Raw genomic sequence first — 23,611 nt, 5'->3', positions numbered from 1 at the left:
CTAGGGTGTCCTGGTGCCAAGTGCATGTGTGGACACACTTATGCGTGAACATGGTGTTCATTATGGGCAATCCGCGATGAGCACAGAAGTCCAATAACAGAACACCGCTCGGGTTCTGATCGGGGGGCCGTTCCTCCCAATCACACCTTTCCAGGTCTCACTTTCATTGCCCACGTGAGCACTGAAGTCCCCCAGCAGAATGATGGAGTCCCCAGTGGGAGCGCTCTCCAGCACCCCCTCCAAAGACTCCAAAAAGGGTGGGTACTCTAAACTGCTGTTTGGTGCATAGGCACAAACATCAGTCAGGACACGTCCTCCCACCCGAAGGCGGACGGAGGCTACCCTCTCGAACCACCGAGGTGAACCCCAGCGTACAGGCGCCGAGCCGAGGGGCAATAAGTATACCCACACCTGCTCGGCGCCTCTCACTGTGGGAGAGACTCCCAACCCCTCTCAAGAGGACCAGTACCAGAGCCCAAGCTGTATGTGGAGGCGAGTCCGACTATATCAAGTCGGAGTTTCTCGACCTCACACACCTGCTCGGGCTCCTTCCCTGCCGAGAGGTGGCATTCCACGTCCCTAGAGCCAGTTTCTGTAGCCGGGGGTCGGATCACTCGCACTGCACCTGACCCCTATGGCCCCTCCCCCAGGTGGTGAGCCCATGGAAAGGGGGACCCACTTTACCCTTTTGGGCTGTGCCCAGCTGGGCCCCATGGGTGCAGGCCCCACCAGGCGCTCGCCTTCGAGCCCCACCTCCAGGCCTGTCTCCAGAGGGGGGCCCCGGTGACCCGCGTCCGGGCAAGGGAAAACGGAGTCCATCATTTATCATCATCATAAGGGGTCTTTGAGCTGTGCTTTGTCTGGTCCCTCACCTAGGACCTATTTGTCATGGGTGACCCTGCCAGGGGCATAAAGCCCCAGACAACTTAGCTCCTAGGATCATTGGGGGACACAAACCCCTCCACTACGATAAGGTGACGGCTCAAGGAGGGGAGATAATAATCAGTGAATTATAATTTTCATAATTTTATTTCCCACCTCTTTATTAAGTTTTGTGGAGGTAATTTCTTTCTTAACCTTACGAACAGAATTTCCCCTTAAAAGTTTGGTCCATTTTAGAAGGTGAGCCCTTCCTCTGCATACTCTGTTTACATAATGGATGAATTAAGTGATCACTTGTGCTATGTCAAAAGAATTGAGTGAAAATATTTTAATATTGGGGAGGATGACGTCTGTCTCTACGGTGGGAAGACTTATGTACTGTACCCTTTTGTCTTATGTGTCCTTTGTAGGCCAGATCTTCAATCCCATATAGCCACTGTTATTGATGAACTGGGGAGAGCCTCTGCAAAGGTGAGTCTCATCATCAGGTCATGTAGACAGTTAACACAATGTATAAATAGTAGTAGTAATAGTATAAACTGTCAAAGTTAAAGCGTTAACTCATGATTCATCACAAAGAAATTATCGCGTTAATCATGTATTAACTGAGATTAATCACACACTTTATTTTGACCACACACGCTCCTTTACTTTAACCGTGGATATATATCTGCAAGGCGCCACAGGTTGCTTTAAGGTCAGTGATCAGGTCAATGCTTACACCATTGCAAAGATAAGTTAGGAGACTGACCGGTGTGCTCAGAGCCAAATTTTGCTTCAAAAGTCACCCCGATTGGGACTTTTGGGGGAAAAATAAATAAATAAAGGTCATTTCCAACTCAGCGCAAAATGTGGTACGATGTGTGGTATATTTGGCGGCTGTGATTAATCGCAGTTAATCCAAATTCAAAAGTGTGATTAATCTGATATAGAAAAATAATTATCGATTGATAGTCCTAATAAATAGTTGACAAAACTGGCTATTGCGATATAAATTTTCTATCGTCTACCTATCATACTAATACTGATTACCTTATTAAATTTGATTAGTCTGAGGACGCCGGCACGGTGGACAACTGGTTAGAGCGTCTGCCTCTCAGTTTTGGGGACCTGGGTTCAAATGCTGGACCCACCTGTGTGGAGTTTAAATGTTCTCCCCGTGCCTGCATGGGTTTTCTCCGGGCACTCTGGTTTCCTCCTACATCCCAAAAACATGCGTGGTAGGTTGGTGGAAGACTCTAAATTGCCCCTAGGTGTGAATGTGAGTGCGAATGGTTGTTTGTTTCTCTGTGCCCTGCGATTGGGTGGCGACGGTTCAGGGTGTATCCCGCCTCCCGTCCGAAGATAACTGGGATAGGCTCCAGCAGCCCGCGACCCTAGGCGGTAAAGAAAATGGATGGATAGTCTGAGGACCATAGACAATTATTATTATTTTTTTTTTCTGTTTTTGTTTGCTTCACAATCAGAATAACATGATTCTGATTGTGATCATGTTATTTGCCAAGTATGTCAAAAACACACGGTGACACACACTGTGACAAAATATACTTTTAGGACATAAAAACACTACGAGGAGTCATTGAGCAATGTAAAGTTAGCAGTAATGCGGTAATGCTGACACAATGACAATTAAAAAAGAGAAACTGAAATATCACACCCCTCATGGAAGCCATCACCTTATCGTGGTGGAGGGGTTTGTGTGTCCCAATGATCCTAGGAGCTAAGTTGTATGGCGCTTCACGCCCCTGGTAGGGTCACCCATGGCAAACAGGTCCTTGGTGAAGGACCAGACAAAACACGGCTCAAAGACTCCTATGATGAAAAATATAAGTGGATTGAGGTTTCCCTTGCCTGGACGCGGGTCACCGGGGCCCCCCTCTGGAGCCAGGCTTGGAGGTGGGGCTTGAAGGCGAGCACTGGGTCTGCACCCATGGGGCTCGGCTGGGCACAGTCCGAAAGGGTAACGTGGGTCCCCCTTCCCATGGGCTCACCAACTGTGGGAGGGGCCATAGGGGCCTGGTGCAGTGCGAGTGATCCGATCCCTGGCTACAGAAGCTGGCTCTAGGGACGTGGAATGTCACCTCTCTGGCAGGGAAGGAGTCCGAGTTGGTGTGTGAGGTGGAGAAGTTCCGACTAGATATAGTCGGACCCGCCTCCAGACACACCTTGGGCTCTGGTACCAGTCCTCTCGAGAGGCTTTGGACTCTCTTCCACTCTGGAGTTGCCCACGGTGAGAGGCGCCGAGCAGGTGTGGGTATACTTATTGCCCCCCGGCTCGGCGCCTGTACATTGGGGTTCACCTCGGTGGATGAGAGGGTAGCCTCCGTCCGCCTTCGGGTAGGGGGACGGGTCCTGACTGTTGTTTGTGCCTATGCACCAAACAGCAGTTCAGAGTACCCACCCTTTTTGGAGTCCTTGGAGGAGGTGCTGGAGAGCGCTCCCACTGGGGACTCCATCGTTCTGCTTGGGGACTTCAGTGCTCACGTGGGCAATGACAGTGAGACCTGGAAGGGCGTGATTGGGAGGAACGGCCCCCCGATCAGAACCCGAGCTGGTGTTCTGTTATTGGACTTCTGTGCTCATCGCGGTACTTCGAGTCCGAGTGGATCATGTTCCGCACCTCGATTGCTAAGGCGGCTGACCGGAGCTGTGGCCGTAAGGTGGTCGGTGCCTGTCGTGGCGGCAATCCCCGAACCCGTTGGTAGACACCAACGGTGAGGCATGCCGTTAAGCTGAAGGAGTCCTATCGGGACTTTTTTGGCCTGTGGGACTCCTGAGGCAGCTGTACCGGCTGGCCAAGCGGAATGCAGCTTTGGTGGTCGCTGAAGCAAAAACTCGTGCGTGGGAGGAGTTCGGTGAGGCCATGGAGAAAGAGTTCCGGAAGGTTTCGAGGAAATTCTGGTCCACCGTCTGGCGTCTCAGGAGGGGGGAGAAGTGCTCCATCAACACTGTGTACAATGGGGATGGGGCGCTGCTGACCTCGACTCGGGACGTTATGAGTCGGTGGGGAGAATACTTCAAATACCTCCTCAAATCCACTAACACGCCTTCCCATGAGGAAGCAGAATCTGGGTTCTCTGAGGCGGGCTCTCCTATCTCTGGGGTTGAGGTCACCGAGGTGGTTAAAAAGCTCCTCGGTGGCAAGGCCCCGGGGGTGGATGAGATTCGCCCGGGGTTCCTAAAGGCTCTGGATGTTGTGGGGCTGTCCTGGTTGACTAGTTGGCTGTCTGCAACATCGCGTGGACATCGGGGACAGTGCCTCTGGATTGGCAGACTGGGTTGGTGCCCCTTCTTAAAAAGGGGGACCGGAGGGTGTGTTCCAACTACAGGGGGATCACACTCCTCAGCCTCCCTGGTAAGGTCTATTCAGGGGTGCTGGAGAGGAGGGTCCGTCGGGAAGTCGAATCTCGGAATCAGGAGAAGCAGTTTGGTTTTCGCCCTGTCCGTGGAACAGGGGACCAGCTCTACACCCTCGGCAGGGTCCTCGAGGACGCATGGGAGCTCGCCCAACCAGTCTACATGTGTTTTGTGGACTTGGAGAAGGCGTTCCTCCGTGTCCCTCCAGGGGAGTCCTGTGGGGAGTGCTTCAGGAGTATGGGGTACCGAACCTCCTGATACGGGCTGTTCGGTCCCTGTACGACCAGAGTTTGGTCCGCATATCCGGCAGTAAGTCGGACTCGTTTCCGGTGAGGGTTGGACTCCGCCAAGGCTGCCCTTTGTCACCGATTCTGTTCATAACTTTTATGGACAGAATATCAAGGCGCAGCCGAGGCTTAGAGGGGGTCCGGTTTGGTGGCCTCAGTATTGCATCTCTGCTTTTTCCAGATGTGGTTCTGTTGGCTTCATCAAGCCGTGATCTCCAACTTTCACTGGAGCAGTTCGCAGCCAAGTGTGAAGCGCCTGGAATAAGAATCAGCACCTCCAAATCTGAGACCATGGTCCTCAGTCGGAAAAGGGTGGCGTGTCCTCTCCAGGTCGGGGATGCGATCCTGCCCCAAGTGGAGGCGTTGAAGTATCTTGGGGTCTTGTTCACGAGTGAGGAAAGAATAGGACGGGAGATCGGCAGGCGGATCGGTGCAGCCTCTGCAGTGATGCGGACTTTGTATCGGTCCGTTGTGGTAAAGAAGGAGCAAAGCCGAAAGGCGAAGCTCTCAATTTACCGGTCGACTTATGCTCCTACCCTCACCTATGGTCACGAACTGTGGGTCGTGTTCCGGGCATATCCCACCGGGAGGAGACCCCGGGGATGACCCAGGACACGCTGGAGAGACTTTGTCTTTCGGCTGGCCTGGGAACGCCTCGGGATCCCCCCGGAAGAGCTGGATGAAGTGGCTGGGGAGAGGCAAGTCTGGGCATCCCTGCTAAGGCTACTGCCCCCGCGACCCGACCTCGGATAAGCGGGAGAAAATGGATGGATGAAATATCACACAGCCATAAGTATTCAGACCCTTTGCTGTGACACTCATATTTAACTCGGGTGCGCTCCAATTCTTCTGATCATCCTTGAGATGGTTCTACACCTTCGTTAGAGTCCAGCTGTTTGATTATGCTGCTTGAACTTGATTAGGAAAGCCAAACACCTGTCTATAAAAGACCTTAGAGCTCACAGTGCATGTCAGAGCAAATGAGAACCATGAGCTCAAAGGAACTGCCTGAAAAGCTCAGAGACAGAATTGTGGCAAGGCACAGATTTGGCCAAAAAATATTCTGCTGCACTTAAGGTTCCTAAGAGCACAGTGGCCTCCATAATCCTTAAATGGAAGACGTTTGGGATGACCAGAACCCTTCCTTGAGCTGGGCGTCCGGCCAAACTGAGCAATTAGGGGAGAAGAGCCTTGGTGAGAGAGTTAAAGAAGAACCCAAAGATCACTGTGGCTGAGCTCCTGTGATGCAGTCGGGAAAAGTCTAGAAAGTCAGTCAAGTCTCGAAAGTCAATCATTACTGCAGCCCTCCACCAGTCGGGGCTTTATGGCAGAGTGGCCCGACGGAAGCCTGTCCTTAGTGCAAGACACATGAAAGGCTGTATGAAGTTTGCTTAAAAAAAAAAAAAAAAAAAAAACATCTGAAGGACTCCAAGAGGGTGAGAAATAAGATTCTCTGGTCTGATGAGACCAAGATAGGACTTTTTGGCCTGAATTCTAAGCGGTATGTGTGGAGAAAACCAGGCACTGCTCATGACCTTCATGACCTGTCCTATACAGTCCCAACAGTGAAGGATCATGCTGTGGGGGTGTTTTTCAGCAGCAGTGGCAGGACAACTGGTTGCAATCGAAGGAAATATGAAGGCGGCCAAGTACAGGGATATCCTGGACAAAAGCGTTCTCCAGAGTGCTCAGGACCTCAGACTGGGCTCAAGGTCCACCTTCCAAAAAAACAATGACCCTAAGCACAGAGCTAAAACAACGAAGGAGTAGCTTCAGAACAACTCCGTGAATGTTCTTGAATGGCCCGGCCAGAGCTCTGACTTAAACCCATTTGAGCATCTCTGGAGAGACCTGAAAATAGCTGTCCACCAACGTTCACCATCCAACCTGACAGAACTGGAGAGGATCTGCAAGGAGGAATGGCAGAGGATCCCTAAATCCAGGTGTGAAAAACCTGTTGCATCATTCCCAAAAAGACTCATGGCTTTATTAGCTCAAAAGGGTGCTTCTACTAAATACTGAGCAAAGGGTCTGAATACTTATGGCTGTGTGATATTTCAGTTTTTGTTTTTTAATAAATCTGCAAAAATCTCAACAATTCTGTTTTTTCTGTCAATATGGGGTGCTGTGTGTACATTAATGAGGGGAAAATGAACTTGAACCTTGAGCTGTAAGGTCTTATATAGTGTGGCTTTCCTAATCAGGTCCAATCAGTATCATCAAACACAGGTGGACTCCAATGAAGGTGTAGAACCATTTTAAGGATGATCAGAAGAAATGGACAGTACCCGAGTTAAATATATGAGTGTCACAGCAAAGGGTCTGAATACTTATGCCTGTATGATATTTCAGTTTTTCTTTTTTAATAAATCAGCAAAAATTCCAACATCTATGTTTTTTTTCTGTCAATATGGGGTGCTGTGTGTACATTAATTAACTTGAATGATTTTAGCAAATGGCTGCAATATAACAAAGAGTGTTAAATTTAAGGGGGTCTGAATACTTTCCGTACCCACTCTACCTGAGGAAAGGAGCTGGAAGAGGTGGTGACCAGGATGTGGAGGGTGCAAGAGGATTTTTCATGCGCTTGTCTTAGTTTTGGCAGCATGCAAGTTCTCAAGAGTGGGTAGGGGGGTACAGATGATTTTTTTCGGCAGTCCTGACTGTCTGTTGCAGTTGGATTTCGTCCTTCTTTGTAGCAGCACCAAACCAGACTGTAATGGCTGGACACCGGACTAATTCAATGACTGCTGTGTAGAACTGCCTAGAACTCGAACTCCCTCCTTTGTGTATTTTAATGTTTAAAATCAAATCAAACTTTATTTGTATAGCACATTAATACATAAAAACAACACAATGTGCTTCACAAGAAATGCATAATAACAAATCACAGCAATAAAACAAATGTAAGGCCCGCCCCTCCCACCCCCAACCAAAAGACAAACAGCTCCACACAATCACACACAATGCATGTTTTTTTTTTCTTTGGGGTTTCAACATCAACTTTGTCTTCCCGATTGAAGTTTTAGATTATACAACCGTAAATTGTGATGCGTTTAAATTTTACATTGGTTAAGTTTAGTTTTTTAAGTTAAGTGTATCAGCACATTTAAATATTGTACAGAGATGTGTGATTCTGCAGAGGTTTTGTTTTACAAAACCATTTTCAGTCATTTATCCATATTACAAACAATGAGTGTGTCTGTGCTCTGTCCACAGGCCCAAAAGCTAACCACACCCTGTAACAAGTGCTGCCAAGTTGCAGTCTCAGCCTCATCAACTCTACTTGATGAAGGATGGCGAAAGCAAAGGGTATATTATTCATTCATTCTTTAGCGCTAAATGACTTTGCACTTGCATGTTTTTGCCTGTTTGTCTCTGTAGGGGAGGTGAGTGACTGAGTCACTGCATGCACTGTAGTGATGAGTGAGATAAGCGAGACATTTTTACACTGCATTCCTGGTAAATTAGCGAAACAGAGGTGTAATTGAAACAATGATTTACTGTGTTCAGCTGTGCCTTTTGGACAGAAGACATTGCCAGGTGGATAGTGCAAATTCACACAGCAGTTGTGCCTTCATAATTACATTGAACAGCGATCTGATCGGTATCGGCTGATGATTAGCATTTTATGCTGATCGGCCGATCGGCTTTCATGGCGCATATGAATCCAAAAGCTACTTTGTTTTTAGCCTTGTCACGTGTCTTGTGGCGTAGTACTGTAACTATCCGACGGCCAATAAAGTTTTTTTTCCAATCTTGTCAGTGGAAAAAAAACGTCACCGCCCTAGGTCCCTGGGTGTGGGACGTTATCCTGTCCACCGGGCTGCTCTCGGAAGGACCCCTGGGCCCGATCCTGCCCCTCGATTGGTCGGGTGGGGTCCTCAGCCTCCTTGGTACGGGCACAGCAATTACAGGAGACTTCTGTCAGTCTCACTTGCATGTGTCCGCAGGCACACACTCCTGGGACTCTTTTACTGGGTGTGGGGCCACTCACTTATTGCGACCAATAACTCATGAATATGCAAATTGCTTGTGTATCCCCTCACTTATACTCTCATCGTATCGTCTTTTATAATTTACAATAGTTAATCCCACCACACCTCAGTTGTGCACCCGGGTTCACGACCCTTGTCCTGCATGCTTGTTCTACTGTCCTTGTCCTGTTCTAGCTTGTCCTGTCCTTCCCTCACAGGGTGTAGCACTACAGCCTCATATTTAATGTTTCATTGTTGTACATAATGTAATGACTTACTTTTCTCATCCTGTTTACAATTAGTGCTTTGTCTCTAGTCTTCATTTCTCTCTCCCCTCTAGAAACTTGCTTCTGTTTGGCTCTGATTCTCAATAAACTTCAATTATAATACTAAGAAACCACAGCAGAAGCTTAAAAACTCCACTGTGACACAGTAAAACTGTTCCGGCATAAAAGCTTGACCATTCTGCTTGACCTTACAGCCGAACAGGACAAAAACAAAAAAAAAGTTATTTGCAGTCTGTGCACAATTGAAGTACGTCGTGGGGAACGTCGTCTAAATGCTTCAACACAACAAATTTGATCGGGCACATGAAGAATGTACACGAGGAGGAGCATGCCGCGTTCAAGCAACCCAGCGTGGGGAATAAAAGACAAAGCCAAACCGACGCAAACTCTGGACAATACCCATCCATATAGTCGGTGAGAGAGACAGTGAGATAGTTAGCGTAAGCATGTCATTAACAGTATTTGTTAAAGTAATTTTATTACAGTAAGTTAGCACCCAATATTTCTGTCATGTTGTTGTTGTTGAAGAGATTCATGTCAATGGGCACATTGTTCCATCTTACTGATAACCGATCGGTTATCATTTTTTTAAACTTCCTGACTGTTGATCGGTGATCGGCCCCAAAAATCCTGATCGTGTAAAGCCTATTCATAATTACACCCGTGGCAAGGTCAGCACAGGAGCAACAGATCATCGGTGCTTTAAACACAGGACCGTGAGCCGGGAAAATGCCAGGCTATGTGGTCAGTGTGAAAGAGGCAATGATTAATGCTTATGCCAGCAACTCGACTCACATGAGCCCAAGTCAGAACACCGTTAGTCCATATGACGTGATAGGTTATTCAGCGTTTATTCACACACAATCCCACACTTACTCACCCCTTAACCCCCCTCTTTCCTACTGACAGAGGGCGTGGCGCAATTGTGGGATTTCTCAAGGTTGGCTCCAAGAAGTTGTTTCTGCTAGTGAGTCTCTTCAGTATTTTGTTCCTTTTCCCTCTTTGACAGTTACATGAAGATTGACTACTTTCACCATCTAACTGGCCCCTGATGTATTCTATCCAGTAGGACCAGCAAGGTTTGCACATAGAGGCAGAGCCGCTATGTGTTTTGGATTTCTTCATAGCCGAGAATTTGCAGAGACACGGATATGGATTGGAGCTGTTTAATTTCATGCTACAGGTGAAGCATTCACACCGTGCGTCAGTCAGTTCCAGTCTGACTTGGCATGTAAAGACAAAGCTTGTGATGAAACACCACCACGAAGCACTTTCCCAACCTTGAATATTGTTGAAAGATTGATTTAAAAATAAATAAATAAAATATGAAACCCTATGTACCAGTAAAACTGCTCTCGCTAATTTGTCATTTATTACCCACTACTAGAGCTTCAGAGCAGCAATTATTATAGAGTTTAACTATTATACATAATATCATAAGGTGGTATGTGTGTGGGTTTACTAGATCTACTGTCAAGATGACAAGATGAGGTCTGGATACACTCGACAAAATGTTAAGCTAAAGTTTTAAATTTAATGTTATTCATTCAGGTTAATCTGAACAGCTACAGTATTACCAATAAATACCAATGGTCGCCCAAGATATTGTGTTCACATGATCCTTATTTTTCTACTGTATTAGTTTTTTTTCTCTGTATAGTTTGTTACTTGTCTCTAACTTAGGCGCTCCTGCTCACTTATTGACTGTTGTTTTGTTGCTGAAACTGAAGAAATGAAGTGGTCGAAATATGTCTCAATAACAAAAGTGACATTTCTCCTTTTTTTGTTTTTTTGTTTTTTTTTGAAGCACAAGAATTCAGAACCAGTGCAGCTGGCATATGACAGGCCCTCTCCCAAATTGTTGTCTTTCCTGGCCAAGCATTACTGCCTGACACAGAGTGTTCCTCAGGTACAGTCTGCATTTTCCTCACTCCCAAAACCTTTTGTCTTCAAATCCTCTAATGGTCTTGAAAAGTCACTTTCCTAAGAGGAATCAATGGAAATGATAAACAGTGTTCGCCCGCCTATTCATAGTTCACTTTTTGTGAAACCACCGATATGTACATATTTTTTTGCCAACCTATCTCCTGTTTTTTGCTGAAAAACATGACTATTAGCTGTTTTTGTACTCTTCCTGAAATGCCACACGATGGCGCCAAATCCTTGTCTAATAGTAAAGTAATCAAAAGAAATCACAAGTGTGTCATCGCCACATGTTTTTATATTTAATTCATTTGTCAATGGATTGACATTTTCTTCATATATAAAAAAAAAAAAAAGAATAAATACACGGCAGTACTGATGTGGCTGCTTTGGGCAGGATTCCATTTGAATATCCCATTTAATTTGTTGCAAGGTGCTATGGTCTGTTGGTGATTAGAACTCTCCCTTTATTTTGTGGGAGCAGTCACTGCCACCAATTATCAACGGGAAAATATTTGTGGAATATGTTCTATATATGCACTGCATATCTTCCAATTGTCTGAATAAAAAAACAAAGGGAAGGCTATCGTGCAAGGAGGCTGGAATACTGGGAATTAGTGTAGACCTAGGTGTGTATATCAACCATAATAAGAAATAACAAATAAACACAAAACACATATTGAATTGAACAACATCATTAACATGAATAGACAACATAATTACCAGTATGTTAAAGCAACAGCTAGTAAGCAAAAGAAAGCCAAGCCAATCACGTACATGCCGACAAAACCTTTGTGTTTTGACAGGTTTGTTCCTGCACTGCACACTGTTAACTCTAAACAGTACTGCAAAAGGTGGAGCTTAAAATTAGATCACATTATTCCAAAATCCATGTTGTCCAGGCTCATGGCCATATAAGAGAGGCTATTTTCTGTGCTCTCGGCCAGTGATATTATTCTTTTTGAAACCAGTTATTTTAAGATAAAAGTACTGCATATTGTTGCTGCTTGAATGGGAGAGGACGTTTTGTGTGACATTTTATATTACTGCGTCAGTTGTTTTAATAATCTTGTCTTTCTTTTGCTCTTAGGTCAATAACTTTGTTGTGTTTGATGGCTTCTTCCTCAACAAATCAGGTATTTTTTTAATGTAACTGATGCATGTTTAGATTTCTTAGATAATTTCTTTTTAGAGATAAGTTCTTTGTCAGTCTTTTCTGCTAAAAATCGTTACAAGGCTTCTTCTATTGAACATTCTGACTGCTTAAATACACTTCCAAAATGCTACTCTTGACTCCGATTTTGTGCAAAAAAACAAATTGTGCTTGAGAGGTAAGTTTCACAAATTTTTATTGGAAAATAGATTTCATATTCACAACTATTAGTATCTTACTTTAAACGCAGGATGACATTCAGCACAAACAAAATAATGAATTCCTTGTCATTCCCTTGTGTACGGATCAGAAATATGGCCTCCTTGGGGGTGAGCTCTAGCCCCACTCCAGAATCTATTTTGCTGACTGATAAATGAATTCCTGGTGCCATCATCCTACCACCAAAACTTCACAGGCAATAAGAAATCCAGATTATAATGCAGGTGCTATTGGAAATGAGTGTCCATTAAGTTATTCTGTAACTCTTAACAATATTCCAACATTGTGCCGTACGTGTGAATGGAAATGCGAATGGTTGTTTGTTTATATGTGCCCTGCGATTGGCTGGGGACCAGTTCAGGGTGTACCCCCCCCCCTCTCGCCCGAAGATAGCTGGGATAGGCTGCAGCACACCCGTGACCTGAGTGAGGATAAGCGGTACACAAAATGGATGGAAAATGGATGAATGGATTGTAACGGTGCTTACCTCACAAGATTTGAGAGAAGCGTAACAAAGCTTTCTTGTAAAATCTGAGAACAGAACTTTATAAACAAGTGGAAAGAAGTATTCAGACTGTAACCGGCTACTTTATACATGACCTTAGACTGGCAATCTCAGTCCCAAGTAGAGCCAATCTGCATGCGAATAATTTTTTTTTTTTTTTTTTTTTTTTTTTTTTTGTTGGACTCCTTTTATGAAAAACAATTGAGTAAATTTGGAATTAGGAAGTCAAGCTATAGATACCGCACATGGATTTTTGTTAAACTGTGTGTATAATGTTAAGGAAAATTATCTGTGCATCCTGAATTTTGCACTACTTATTTATCCGGTAAAGTTTATCAAGTTCAAATCACCCTCACATTTAGTACATTTTTTTTCATATATTGTAGATATATTTTTTCATATGAACATCATGTGAATCTATGATGTTCATATATTTTGCATGCTACCATATTAAAGACAACTCTTGCTTTTGTCATCATAGTATATCCTTTCATTTTCTATGTATATGTACAAGATGACAAAAAAAAAAAAAACACCCTCATTTGCAAGACGAGACAAGCATGCTTTAAAGGGCTATGAACCCATGAGAGCTGATCTACTTTTATTCCAGTTCCAAATTTTTTTTCATCAAACTCTCCCAGGCTCGGCTTCGTGTCCTCTGACGGATCAGGGGATGTACGGCTTTTTGTAAGGACTTTTCTATTCTTTCTTTTCTCTTACATTCCCAGTGTCTTGACCCATGTCATTTGTTTCTGTTTGCATTGCACCTCTTTTCCTTTCTCTAATCTCTTTGCCATGTGTGTGAACTTTTGAAAACATAACTTTTGTTATTTCAGGTATTCTATACGTGATGTGAAAAAGTGTTTGCCCCCCTTCCTGATTTCTTATTTGTTTGCATGTCACACTTAAATGTTTCCCATCATCAAGTAAATTTCAATATTAGTCAAAGACAAGTAAAGCCAGTTAAGTTTTAAATATGAAGGGCGGGGAAAAAATCCAAACCTACATGGCCCTGTGTGAAATAGTGATTGCCCCCTAAACCGAATAACTGGTTGGGGCACCCTTAGCAGCAACAACTGCAATCAAGCGTTTGCAATAAGTTACAATGACTCTCTTACAGTGCTGTGGTGGAATATTGGCCCACTCATCTTTGCAGAATTGTTGTAATTCAGCCACATTGGAGGGTTTTCGAGCATGAACCACCTTTTTAAGGTCATGCCACAGCATCTCAATAGGACTCAGGTCAGGACTTTGAGCAGGCCACTCCAAAGTCTTTGTTTTGTTTTTCTTCAACCATTCAGAAGTGGAGTTTCTGGTGTGTTCTGATCATTCTCCTGCTGCAGAACCCAGATTCATTTCAGCTTGAGGTCATGAACAGATGACCGGATATTCTTCTTCGGGACTTTTTTGGAGACAGCAGAATTAATGGGTCAGTTTATAAGAGCAAGTCTTCTTGGTCCTGAAACAGCAAAACAGCCCCAGACCATCACACTATCACCACCACATTTTACTGTTGGTGTGATGTTCTTTTTCTGAAATGTGGTGTTAACTTTACGGCAGATATAATGGGACACACACCTTCCAAAAAGTTAAACTTTTGTCTCGTCAGACCACAGAGTATTTTCCCAAAGGTCTTGGGGATCATCGGGATGTCTTCAGGCAAAATTGAGACAAGCCTTAATGTTCTTTTTGCTCAGCAGTGGTTTTCGTCTTTGAACTCTGCCATGGATGCCATTTTTGTCAAGTCTCTTCCCTATTGTTGTGTCATGAACACTGACCTTAACTGAGGCAAGTGAGGCCTACAGTTCTTTGGATGTTGTGGGGTGGATGCTATTGTGGGGTCTTTTGTGACCTCTTGGATGAGTCGTCGCTGTGCTTTTGGGGTAATTACTACTACTGTTCTGTGTTTTCACTATTTGTGGATAATGGCTCTCACTGCGGTTCGCTCGAGTCCCAAAGCTTTAGAAATGGCTTAATAGCCTCTTCCACACGGATAGATTGCAATCACTTCTCATTTGTTCCTGAATTTCTTTAGATCTTTCGGTCTACTTCACTTTGTCAGGCAGGTCCGATTTAAGTGATTTCTTGATTGAGAACAGGTGTGGCAGTATCAGGCCTGGGTCTGGCTAAAGAAATTGAACTCGGGTATGATAAAGCACATTTATGTTTTCACAGTGTGGGGAGCAATCACTTTTTCGCACAGGGCCATGTAGGTTTGGATTTTTCGTTTCTCAGAATAATAAAAACCTTAATTTAAAAACTGTGTATGTTTTGTATGGGGTTTTTTTTGTATTTACTTGTATGGTCTTTGACGAATAATTAAATTTGTTTGATGATGGGAAACATTTAAGTGTGAAAAGCATGCAAATAAATAAGAAATCAGGAAGGGGGCAAACACTTTTTCGCACCACTGTACAGTGTATTTGTGAAACTTCCCCAGTTGTTGAGATATTTAGTATTCCGTAAAATCTCCAATCTGTAGACCAGCTGATAGACAGTGGAATCTCTGGTTCTTTACTGGCTTTTAGTGCAGTAGGGCTCTGTGTAACTGTAGTACTACTTGGATTGTTGATCTACTTGATCAAATTTCAAATTGGGATACTGTCTCGTGAAAAGGTATTGGCCCCCTTTTCAAATTTTTATATTTTTGCTTAGTTTCCCTACTTTAAGATTTCAAGCAAATGTAAATATCACACATATAACCCAAGTAAATTTAAAATGCTGTTTTTAAATGGTGGTTCCATTTAAGGAAAAAAAAATATTCAAAGTTACCTGGCCCTGTGTGAAAAAGTAATTATCACTTGTTTTTAAATAGCTTAATTGTGGCTAGTCACAATTTTTGGTTTATTTTCACTGATCACACCGAAGCCTGGTTACCCCCAGACTTGTTCAATCAAGAAATCACTTAAACAGAATCTGTCCCGACAAAATCAAGTCGGACAAACGATCTAAAAAAGCCGCAACAGAATGACACAATCCAATGAAATTCCAGAACATGCCATTTACATCCATCAGTCTAGAAAGGGTTACAAAAGCCATTTCCAAAGCTTTAGGATTCCAGTCAACCATAGGGAGAGCCATTATCCTCACATGGAGAAATCACGGAACAGTAGGACCAGGGGTGGCCGGCCGACAAAGATTTCTCCAAGAGAACAGCGGTGACTCATCTAGGGGGCCAAAAAGGAACTCAGGACAAGTTCGAAAGAACTGCAGGCCTCCCTTGCTTCAGTTAAGGTCAGTAGTCATGACACAACAATAAGGAAGAGACTGGGCAAAAATGGCATTCATGGCAGAGTTCCAAGGCAAAAAAACACTGTTGACCAAAAAGAACATAAAGGGTCATCATACTTTTTCAAAAAAAAAAAAAAATCTGAATGATTCCCAAGATACTATATGGACTGACAAGATGAAAGCTGTGCTTTTTGGAAGGTGTGTGTCTCGTTACATATGGATAAATGTAGCACAGCATTTCAGAAAAAGAACATCATACCAACAGTCAAAACATTATGGTGGTAGTGTTATAGTCTTGGGATGCTATGCTCCTTCAGGACTTGGACAACTTGCTGTGATTGATGGTACCATGAATTCTGCGCTTTAACAGAAAATCCGGAAGGAGAATGTTCAGACATAAGTTGTTGACCTCAGGCTGAAGCACACTTGGATTCTGCTGCTGGATAATGATCTAAAACGCACCAGCGAAGTCAACTTCTGAATGGTTTAAATAAACGAAATGAAGGTTTTGGAGTGGCCTAGTCAAAGTCCGGACTTGAACCCGGTTGAAATGGAGTGGGATGACTTTAAAAAAGGCGTTCATACACCAAATTCCTCCATCTTGGCTGAATTCAAACTATTCTGCAAGGAAGCGTGTGCCAATTTATCTCCACAGAGATGTGAAAGTAGAATTGGCAGTTATAAAAAACGCTTGATTTCTGTCGTTGCTACTGAGGCTGGGCCAACCAGTTATTATGCTTAGGGGGGCATTACTTTTTCATACAGGGCCAGGTAAGTTGGAATAGTTTTTTTTTCCTTAATAAATTAAATCACCATTTAAAAACAACATTTTAAGTTCACTTGGGTTATATTTGTCTGATATTTACATTTGTTTGATGATCTTAAACATTAAAGTGGAGGCAAACATAGAAGAATTTGAGAAGGGGGCCCAATACTTTTTCACAGCATTGTAGGTCGAGTGGTGTTCTGTCTTGATGGCAAACAAATTGTTGTAAGCTAGATTCAGTACAACATACATTTTTGCCACACTATATTAGATGAAGTACAACCCTAATTCCAATGAAGTTGGGACGTTGTGTTAAACGTACATAAAAACAGAATACAATGATTTGCAAATCATGTTCAACCTATATTTAATTAAATACAAGACAAGATATTTAATGTTCAACCTGATATAAAACTTTATTGTTTTTAGCAAATAATCATTAACTTAGAATGTTATGGCTGCTTTCCAAAAAAGCTGGGACTGGGTCATGTTTACCACTGTGTTACATCACCTTTTCTTTTAACAACATTAAATAAACGTTTGGGAACTGAGGACACTAATTGTTGAAGCTTTGTAGGTGGAATTCTTTCCCATTCTTGCTTGATGTACAGCTTCAGCTGTTCAACAGTCCGGGGTCTCCATTGTCGTATTTTACACTTCATAATGCGCCACACATTTTCAATGGGAGACAGGTCTGGACTGCAGGCAGGCCAGTCTAGTACCCGCACTCTTTTACGACGAAGCCACGCTGTTGTAACACGTGCAGAATGTGGTTTGGCATTGTCTTGCTGAAATAAGCAGCGGGGTCCATGAAAAAGACGTTGCTTGGATGGCAGCATATGTTTCTCCAAAACCTCAATGTACCTTTCAGCATTAATGGTGCCTTCACAGATTTGTAAGTTATCCAAGGCATTGGCACTAACACAGCCCCATACCATCACCGATGCTGGCTTTTGAATTTTGCGTCCATAACAGTCCAGATGGTTCTTTTCCTCTTTGGCCCGGAGGACACGACGTCCACAATCTCCAAAAACAATTTGAAATGTGGACTCGTCGGACCACAGAACACTTTTCCACTTTGCATCGGTCCATCTCAGATGAACTCGGGCCCAGAAAAGCCGGCGGCGTTTCTGGGTGTTGTTGATGAATGGCTTTTGCTTTGCATAGTTTCAAGAGTTTCAAGTTGCACATTACGGATGTAGCGCCGAACTGTATTTACTGACACTAGTTTTCTGAAGTGTTCCTGAGACCACGTGGTGACATCCTTTTTTTCATCCATCCGCTTGAGGGATCAACGGTCACTGTCATTCAATGTTGGTTTTCGGCCTTGCCGCTTACATGCAGTGATTTCTCCAGATTCTCTGAACCTTTTGATGAGATGATGGACCGTAGATGAAATCCCTAAATTCCTTGCAATTGTACGTTGAGGAACATTGTCCTTAAACTGTTCAACTATTTTCTCACGCACTTGTTCAGAAAGAGGTGAACCTCACCCCATCTTTGCTTGTGAATGACTCAGCAATTCAGGGAAGCTCCTTTTAAATCCAATCATGGCACCCACCTGTTCCTAATTGGCCGTTCACCTGTGGCATGTTTGATGAGCATTCCTCAACATTCTCAGTGTTTTTTGCCACCTGTCCCAGCTTTTTTGGAACGTGTTGCAGCCATAAAATTCTAAGTTAATGATTATTTGCTAAAAACAATCAAGTTTTTCAGTTTGAACATTAAATATCTTATCTTTGTCGTGTATTCAATTAAATATAGGTCAAACATGATTTGCAAATCATTGTATTCTGTTTTTATTTATTTTTAACACAAAGTCCCAACTTCATTGGGGTTGTAAAATGTTAACCTGTGTTCCAATACTTGACACTCAGTGTGTTCTCCTCTGCAGTGGCCCAGTCGAGAACAATTTCCCTAAAAAAGCCAGACAGCGAGATCAAACCCTATTCCATAATGGAGAGAGAAGGTATAGTTCTATTACAGGGCAACACAATTGTTTCCTCTTGTTACTTTGTTGGTGTACAAATATTTTTTTTACTTGACAAATTCCTCTGGTTGCTTCAGTTTTATCTGTATATTTGGTGTTGTTTAATATGTTTAGTTTGAATTGGTATTTGTGTTACAAATATTCTTCAGTTTATGAAAAGGTTATTGATGAGGACATTGTTCAGCATTATTTATTTTGGCCCATCATTAATTGGGGATTTGTCTATCACCAGAAGTAGACCCCAAGCTAGTAATGCAATTGTTTTGTAGGTTGTGAATGCACAAGTTTTAATCTCATAGTATTTTGCTCAACAGCGGTGCGTCAGGAGCGGAGGAGTCTTCCCTGGCCGTTTGCCCCTCCCCGCTCTCCCCAGCGGTTGGTATCCTCCCAGTTCTCCCTCAGTCTGGGATCCTCCCCCATCAAGTCGCCCCCTCAGGCTGCTACAGTGTCTGCCCCTGGGGTACACAGGAACCAGAGTCAAAACTTTCCTCTCATCGAACGATCCCGGGAAAGACGCACCAGGTAAACAACACACAGACTTCTGCCGAAAAAAAATATCGCTTGTACATAGTTTAACATTAAAAATAATTATCTTTGAGCAGCAGGATGCTCAAGTGGAAATGCAATCTGGCCTGGGAACAACTTGTCCTGTACCAGCTGTGTAATAACCAAACACCAGATATATTTTTTTCACAAATTTAATTTGAGAAAAAGAGTGGATAAGATACTTTGGACAATGCTGGGTACTTTATAAATGGTAATATTGGAATTGAGAGCAGATATAAATATACATATCACTCTGTGAGAGATTAGCCACTCACTGTTTACATGACAGCAGTGGCTTCTTGTTTTTGCAACATGTAAATTACACCCATAGCTGCTGTTGAATTGTCGATAAATTTTTTTCCTAACATCCTGGCATCCTCGCCAATCCACATCAGTGACGCTTTAGGGACGGAATGTGAAAATGAATAATTAGGTTATTGGGATTCACAGAACATGAACCCAACCTACGCACTGTTATTCCAGAAGGAATGTATCCGCACATCGGTTAAGTGTTCTTCAGACAATTTTGGGGGCTTTGGCACAAGTTGCTTATCCTCTCACCTGCGGATGTTTACAGACCTCAAATTTTAAAATGTTTACAGACCTCAAATAGACTGCAAAAGAAAAACAGGTCGTGCCGCTAGGTTGCTGTAATTACTTTTTTGCCATTACTGATATTTACCATTACTTCATTACAGCAAACCTTAGCACCTGTGCAGCAGACTTGGCATCTGTAAAGCCTACAATAACAGCCGCTTGCCGTATGCAGTGTAGTACGGAGCTAAACTCATACCATGTAATAATGTGGTCTAGCAGCATGACATCGCAATGTCTTGACAATCTTGTTTTCAGATTTAGAAAACTTAATTTATCACTGTGGTGTAATTAAGTGGGCAGAGGGTGGCACAATTGCTTTCACAAAGTTTACAAAATATGTCAGGAAAATATATGGACGTATTTAGTGTTTAGTATCAGGGGCTATATTCTCTTGTTCGCACCTCAGTCCTTCTTTATGCGCCTGGAATTTTCATCTCTGCGTATTCTCCGGTCCAGACTTCGGGCACATCACATAAACTGGGAATGAAAATGAAAACACAAAAAAAAGGCGTGATTCCTGAAAGTGTACTTTTTCTGAGATTTGAAAATGATATTGAAATCAGGGGGAAAAGCAAGATGTGCTTTAACTGCAGACTTTCAATTTTAATTTAAGGGTATTTACATTGGCGGCACGGTGGACGACTGGTTAGAGCGTCTGTCTCACAGTTCTGAGGGCTGGGGTTAAAATCCCGGCCCTCCTTGTGTGGAGTTTGCATGTTCTCCCCATGCCTGCGTGGGTTTTCTCCGGGCACTCTGGTTTCCTCCCACATCCCAAAAACGTGCATGGTAGGTTAATTGAAGACTCTAAATTGCCCGTAAGGGTGAATGTGAGTGCGAATGGTTGTTTGTTTGTATGTGCCCTGCGATTGGCTGGCGACCAGTTCAGGGTGTACCCCGCCTCCTGCCCGAAGATAGCTGGGATAGGCTCCAGCGCTCCCGCGTCCCTTGTTAGGATAAGCGGTGCAGAAAATGGATGGATGAATGGATATTTAAATTCAAATTAGGTGAATGGTGTAGGAATTTCAGTTATGTGCCTCCCACCTTTTAAGGGACCGAAAGGGATAATTGGCTACTCAGCTGTTCCGATGTTCAGGTGGGAATGTATGACTGCCAATGAAATTGGTTCCCTTGTATTGACTGATGATGTGACTGCTGACAAAAGCAGTAGGAGGAATTCTGAGGGGTTTTTGGCAATATTAGCTGCTCATATTCAGCCCATTCAATGCGTTCTGTTTCAGAACGCATTGAATGGCGCTTCACAGTGCAGAATGACCCAATGACCCTAAGCACACTGCGAAAGCAACCAAACACCTTTTTAAGGCTAATAAGTGGAATGTTATGCAATGGCCAAGTCAATCACCTGACGCGAAACTGATAGAGCATGCAGTTCACTTGCTGAATACGAAACCAAATGAAAAATGCCCCAAGAACAAGCAGGAACTGTAGACAGTTGCAGTAGAGGCCTGCCATAGCATCACCAGGGATGAAATCCAGTGTGTGGTGATTTCTATGCGTTCCAGACTGCAGGCTGTAATTGGCTGTGAAAGATCTGAAAGTCAAGTATTAAAAAGTGAAAAATTCATTTTTGATTGTTGACGTGTCCCACTACTTTTGGTCCCTTAAAAAGTGGGAGGCATATATCCAAAGTGGTATAAGTCCGACATCGTTCACCTGATTTGGATGTAAACGCCCTCAAATTAAAGCTGGAAGTCTGCAGTTAAAGCACATCTTATTTGTTTCATTTCAAATCCATTGTGGTGTTGTGTATACCCAAAAAGATGAGAATTGTGTCAGAGACCCAATATTTATGGCCCTGACTATATTAAATGATGTATACGCTTCTTCCATCACTTTTAATACCAGTTATATTGGTACAATGGCAACATTTTACTGAGCATTAACTAAGGGACGTTACATGACACAAATAGCCTCTCCTAAGTACACTCAATTATTGTCTTTGTCTCTTTCCGTCTCTTTTCCTTCATTTTTTTTTTGTTTCCCCCATTACGCCACCTTATTTTTCTTTCAAAACCCTTTTTAAATTATTTCACTGCCTCATCTTTTCACAATGATCATAATTTTCTTATAATTGAATAGTTCCCTTAATAGATCTCAACTGAGCTTCCATTGACTACCTACTGAGTGACACCATTTACTCATTCGTAAAGGAAAGACTATGGTGTCCGAGTTGAACAGCCATGTTTCTGTGACAGAGATGGAAAATGTGCTGCGGTTCGAATTAAAATTATATCACTGTGATGGCACGCTCTCTTCTGTCCTTGTAAAAGAAGGTTATTGTTATGGGATTGGCTTTGATTTTGCGTTTTTCATTTTTGAATGCATTAAACTTCCTGATCCACGAAACAATATACAGTGTTTCGACCTTTGGTTCTTCAGCTGTCAATACTACACATACAGTTTACAACCAAACAGTGGGTGCTGCAAAAGCTCTATTGCAGTTTTATTCAATGACCATCTCATTTCCTTACATTTTGTTGAATTGTGACATCCTTTTTGTATGCCCAGCTTTGGTTCTGCTCTAAATTTATTGTATGTTTTTGCTCATCTTGCCTTTCTTTTTTCCTGCCATTGTCTTTTGACTGGCACTTTCATCTACCGACTTTATCCCCCCCCCCCCCTCCTGCCTGCTCACCTATTCTATACATTTTATTTTCCCTCATCTCCCATGGTCGCTTTTGCCTTTCTCTGATAGCCAACAGGGTCAAGTTGCCAGAGACGGCCTGTACAGTCGCTACATGGACACCAAATCTTTGGGAATCCTGGGAAGGCCCCTGCCAGGTAAAGTTCACTGAAGATTTCAGGGCCGATTACGATCATGTTAGACAAGTATGTACAGTGGATATAAAGTGTACACACCCCTGTTCAAATGCCAGGCTTTTGTGGAGACATTGATTATTGTTACATGTACTAAGCAGCCACTACCTGCCAGTAATACAGTGGGGCAAAAAGTATTTCGTCAGTCACCAATTGTGCAAGTTCTCCCACTTAAAAAGATGAGAGAGGCCTGTAATTTTCATCATAGGTGTACCTCACCTATGAAAGACAAAATGAGAAAAAGAAATTCCAGAAAATCACATTGTCTGATTTTTAAATAATTTATTAGCAAATTATGGTGGAAAATAAGTATTTGGTCAGCTACAAACAAGCAAGATATCTGGCTCTCACAGTTCTGTAACTTCTTTAAGGTGCTCCTCTGTCCTCCACTCGTTGCCTGTATTAATAGCACCAGTTTGAACTCGTTAATCAGTATAAAAGACACCTGCCCACAGCCTCAAACAGTCACACTCCAAACTCCACTATGACCAAGACCCAAGAGCTGTCAAAGGACACCAGAAACAAAATTGTAGACCTGCACCAGGCTGGGAAGACTCAATCTGCAATAGGTAAGCAGCTTGCTGTGAAAAAAATCAACTGTGCGAGCAATTATTAGAAAGTGGAAGACATACAAGACCACAGATAATCTCCCTCGATCTGGGGCTCCATGCAAGATCTCACCCCGTGAGGTCAAAATGATCACAAGAATGGTGAGCACAAATCCCTGAACCACATGGGGGGACCTAGTGAATGACCTGCAGAGAGCTGGGACCAAAGTAACAAAGGCTAGCATCAGTAACACACTACGCCACCAGGGACTCAAATCCTGCAGTGCCAGATGTGTCCCCCTGCTTAAGCCAGCACATGTCCAGGCCAGTCTGAAGTTTGCTCGAGAGCATTTGGATGATCCAGAAGAGGATTGGGAGAATGTCCTATCGTCAGATGAAACCAAAATAGAACTTTTTGGTAAAAACTCAACTTGTCGTGTTTGGAGGACAAAGAATGCTGAGTTGCATCCAAAGAACACCATACCTACTGTGAGACAAGGGGGTGGGA

General features: G+C 43.3%; 1 protein-coding gene across 1 annotated transcript in view; it reads left to right on the top strand.

The window, feature by feature from the left end:
- The window catches only part of atat1 (alpha tubulin acetyltransferase 1), a 29,100-nt gene that overhangs the window by 2,336 nt on the left and 3,153 nt on the right, over nt 1-23,611 (top strand). The window contains 10 exon segments of the mRNA XM_061665212.1: nt 1,293-1,353; nt 7,746-7,763; nt 7,765-7,838; nt 9,700-9,757; nt 9,860-9,973; nt 10,598-10,699; nt 11,804-11,849; nt 18,482-18,556; nt 18,892-19,099; nt 22,434-22,519. Of these exon segments, the coding sequence (XP_061521196.1) occupies nt 1,293-1,353; nt 7,746-7,763; nt 7,765-7,838; nt 9,700-9,757; nt 9,860-9,973; nt 10,598-10,699; nt 11,804-11,849; nt 18,482-18,556; nt 18,892-19,099; nt 22,434-22,519 (842 nt within the window).

The sequence above is a fragment of the Phycodurus eques genome, chromosome 20, assembly GCF_024500275.1.
Source record: "Phycodurus eques isolate BA_2022a chromosome 20, UOR_Pequ_1.1, whole genome shotgun sequence".
NCBI lineage: Eukaryota > Metazoa > Chordata > Actinopteri > Syngnathiformes > Syngnathidae > Phycodurus > Phycodurus eques.
The sequence above is the reverse complement of the archived record's forward strand: the minus strand, read 5'-3'. Positions and strand labels throughout refer to the sequence as shown.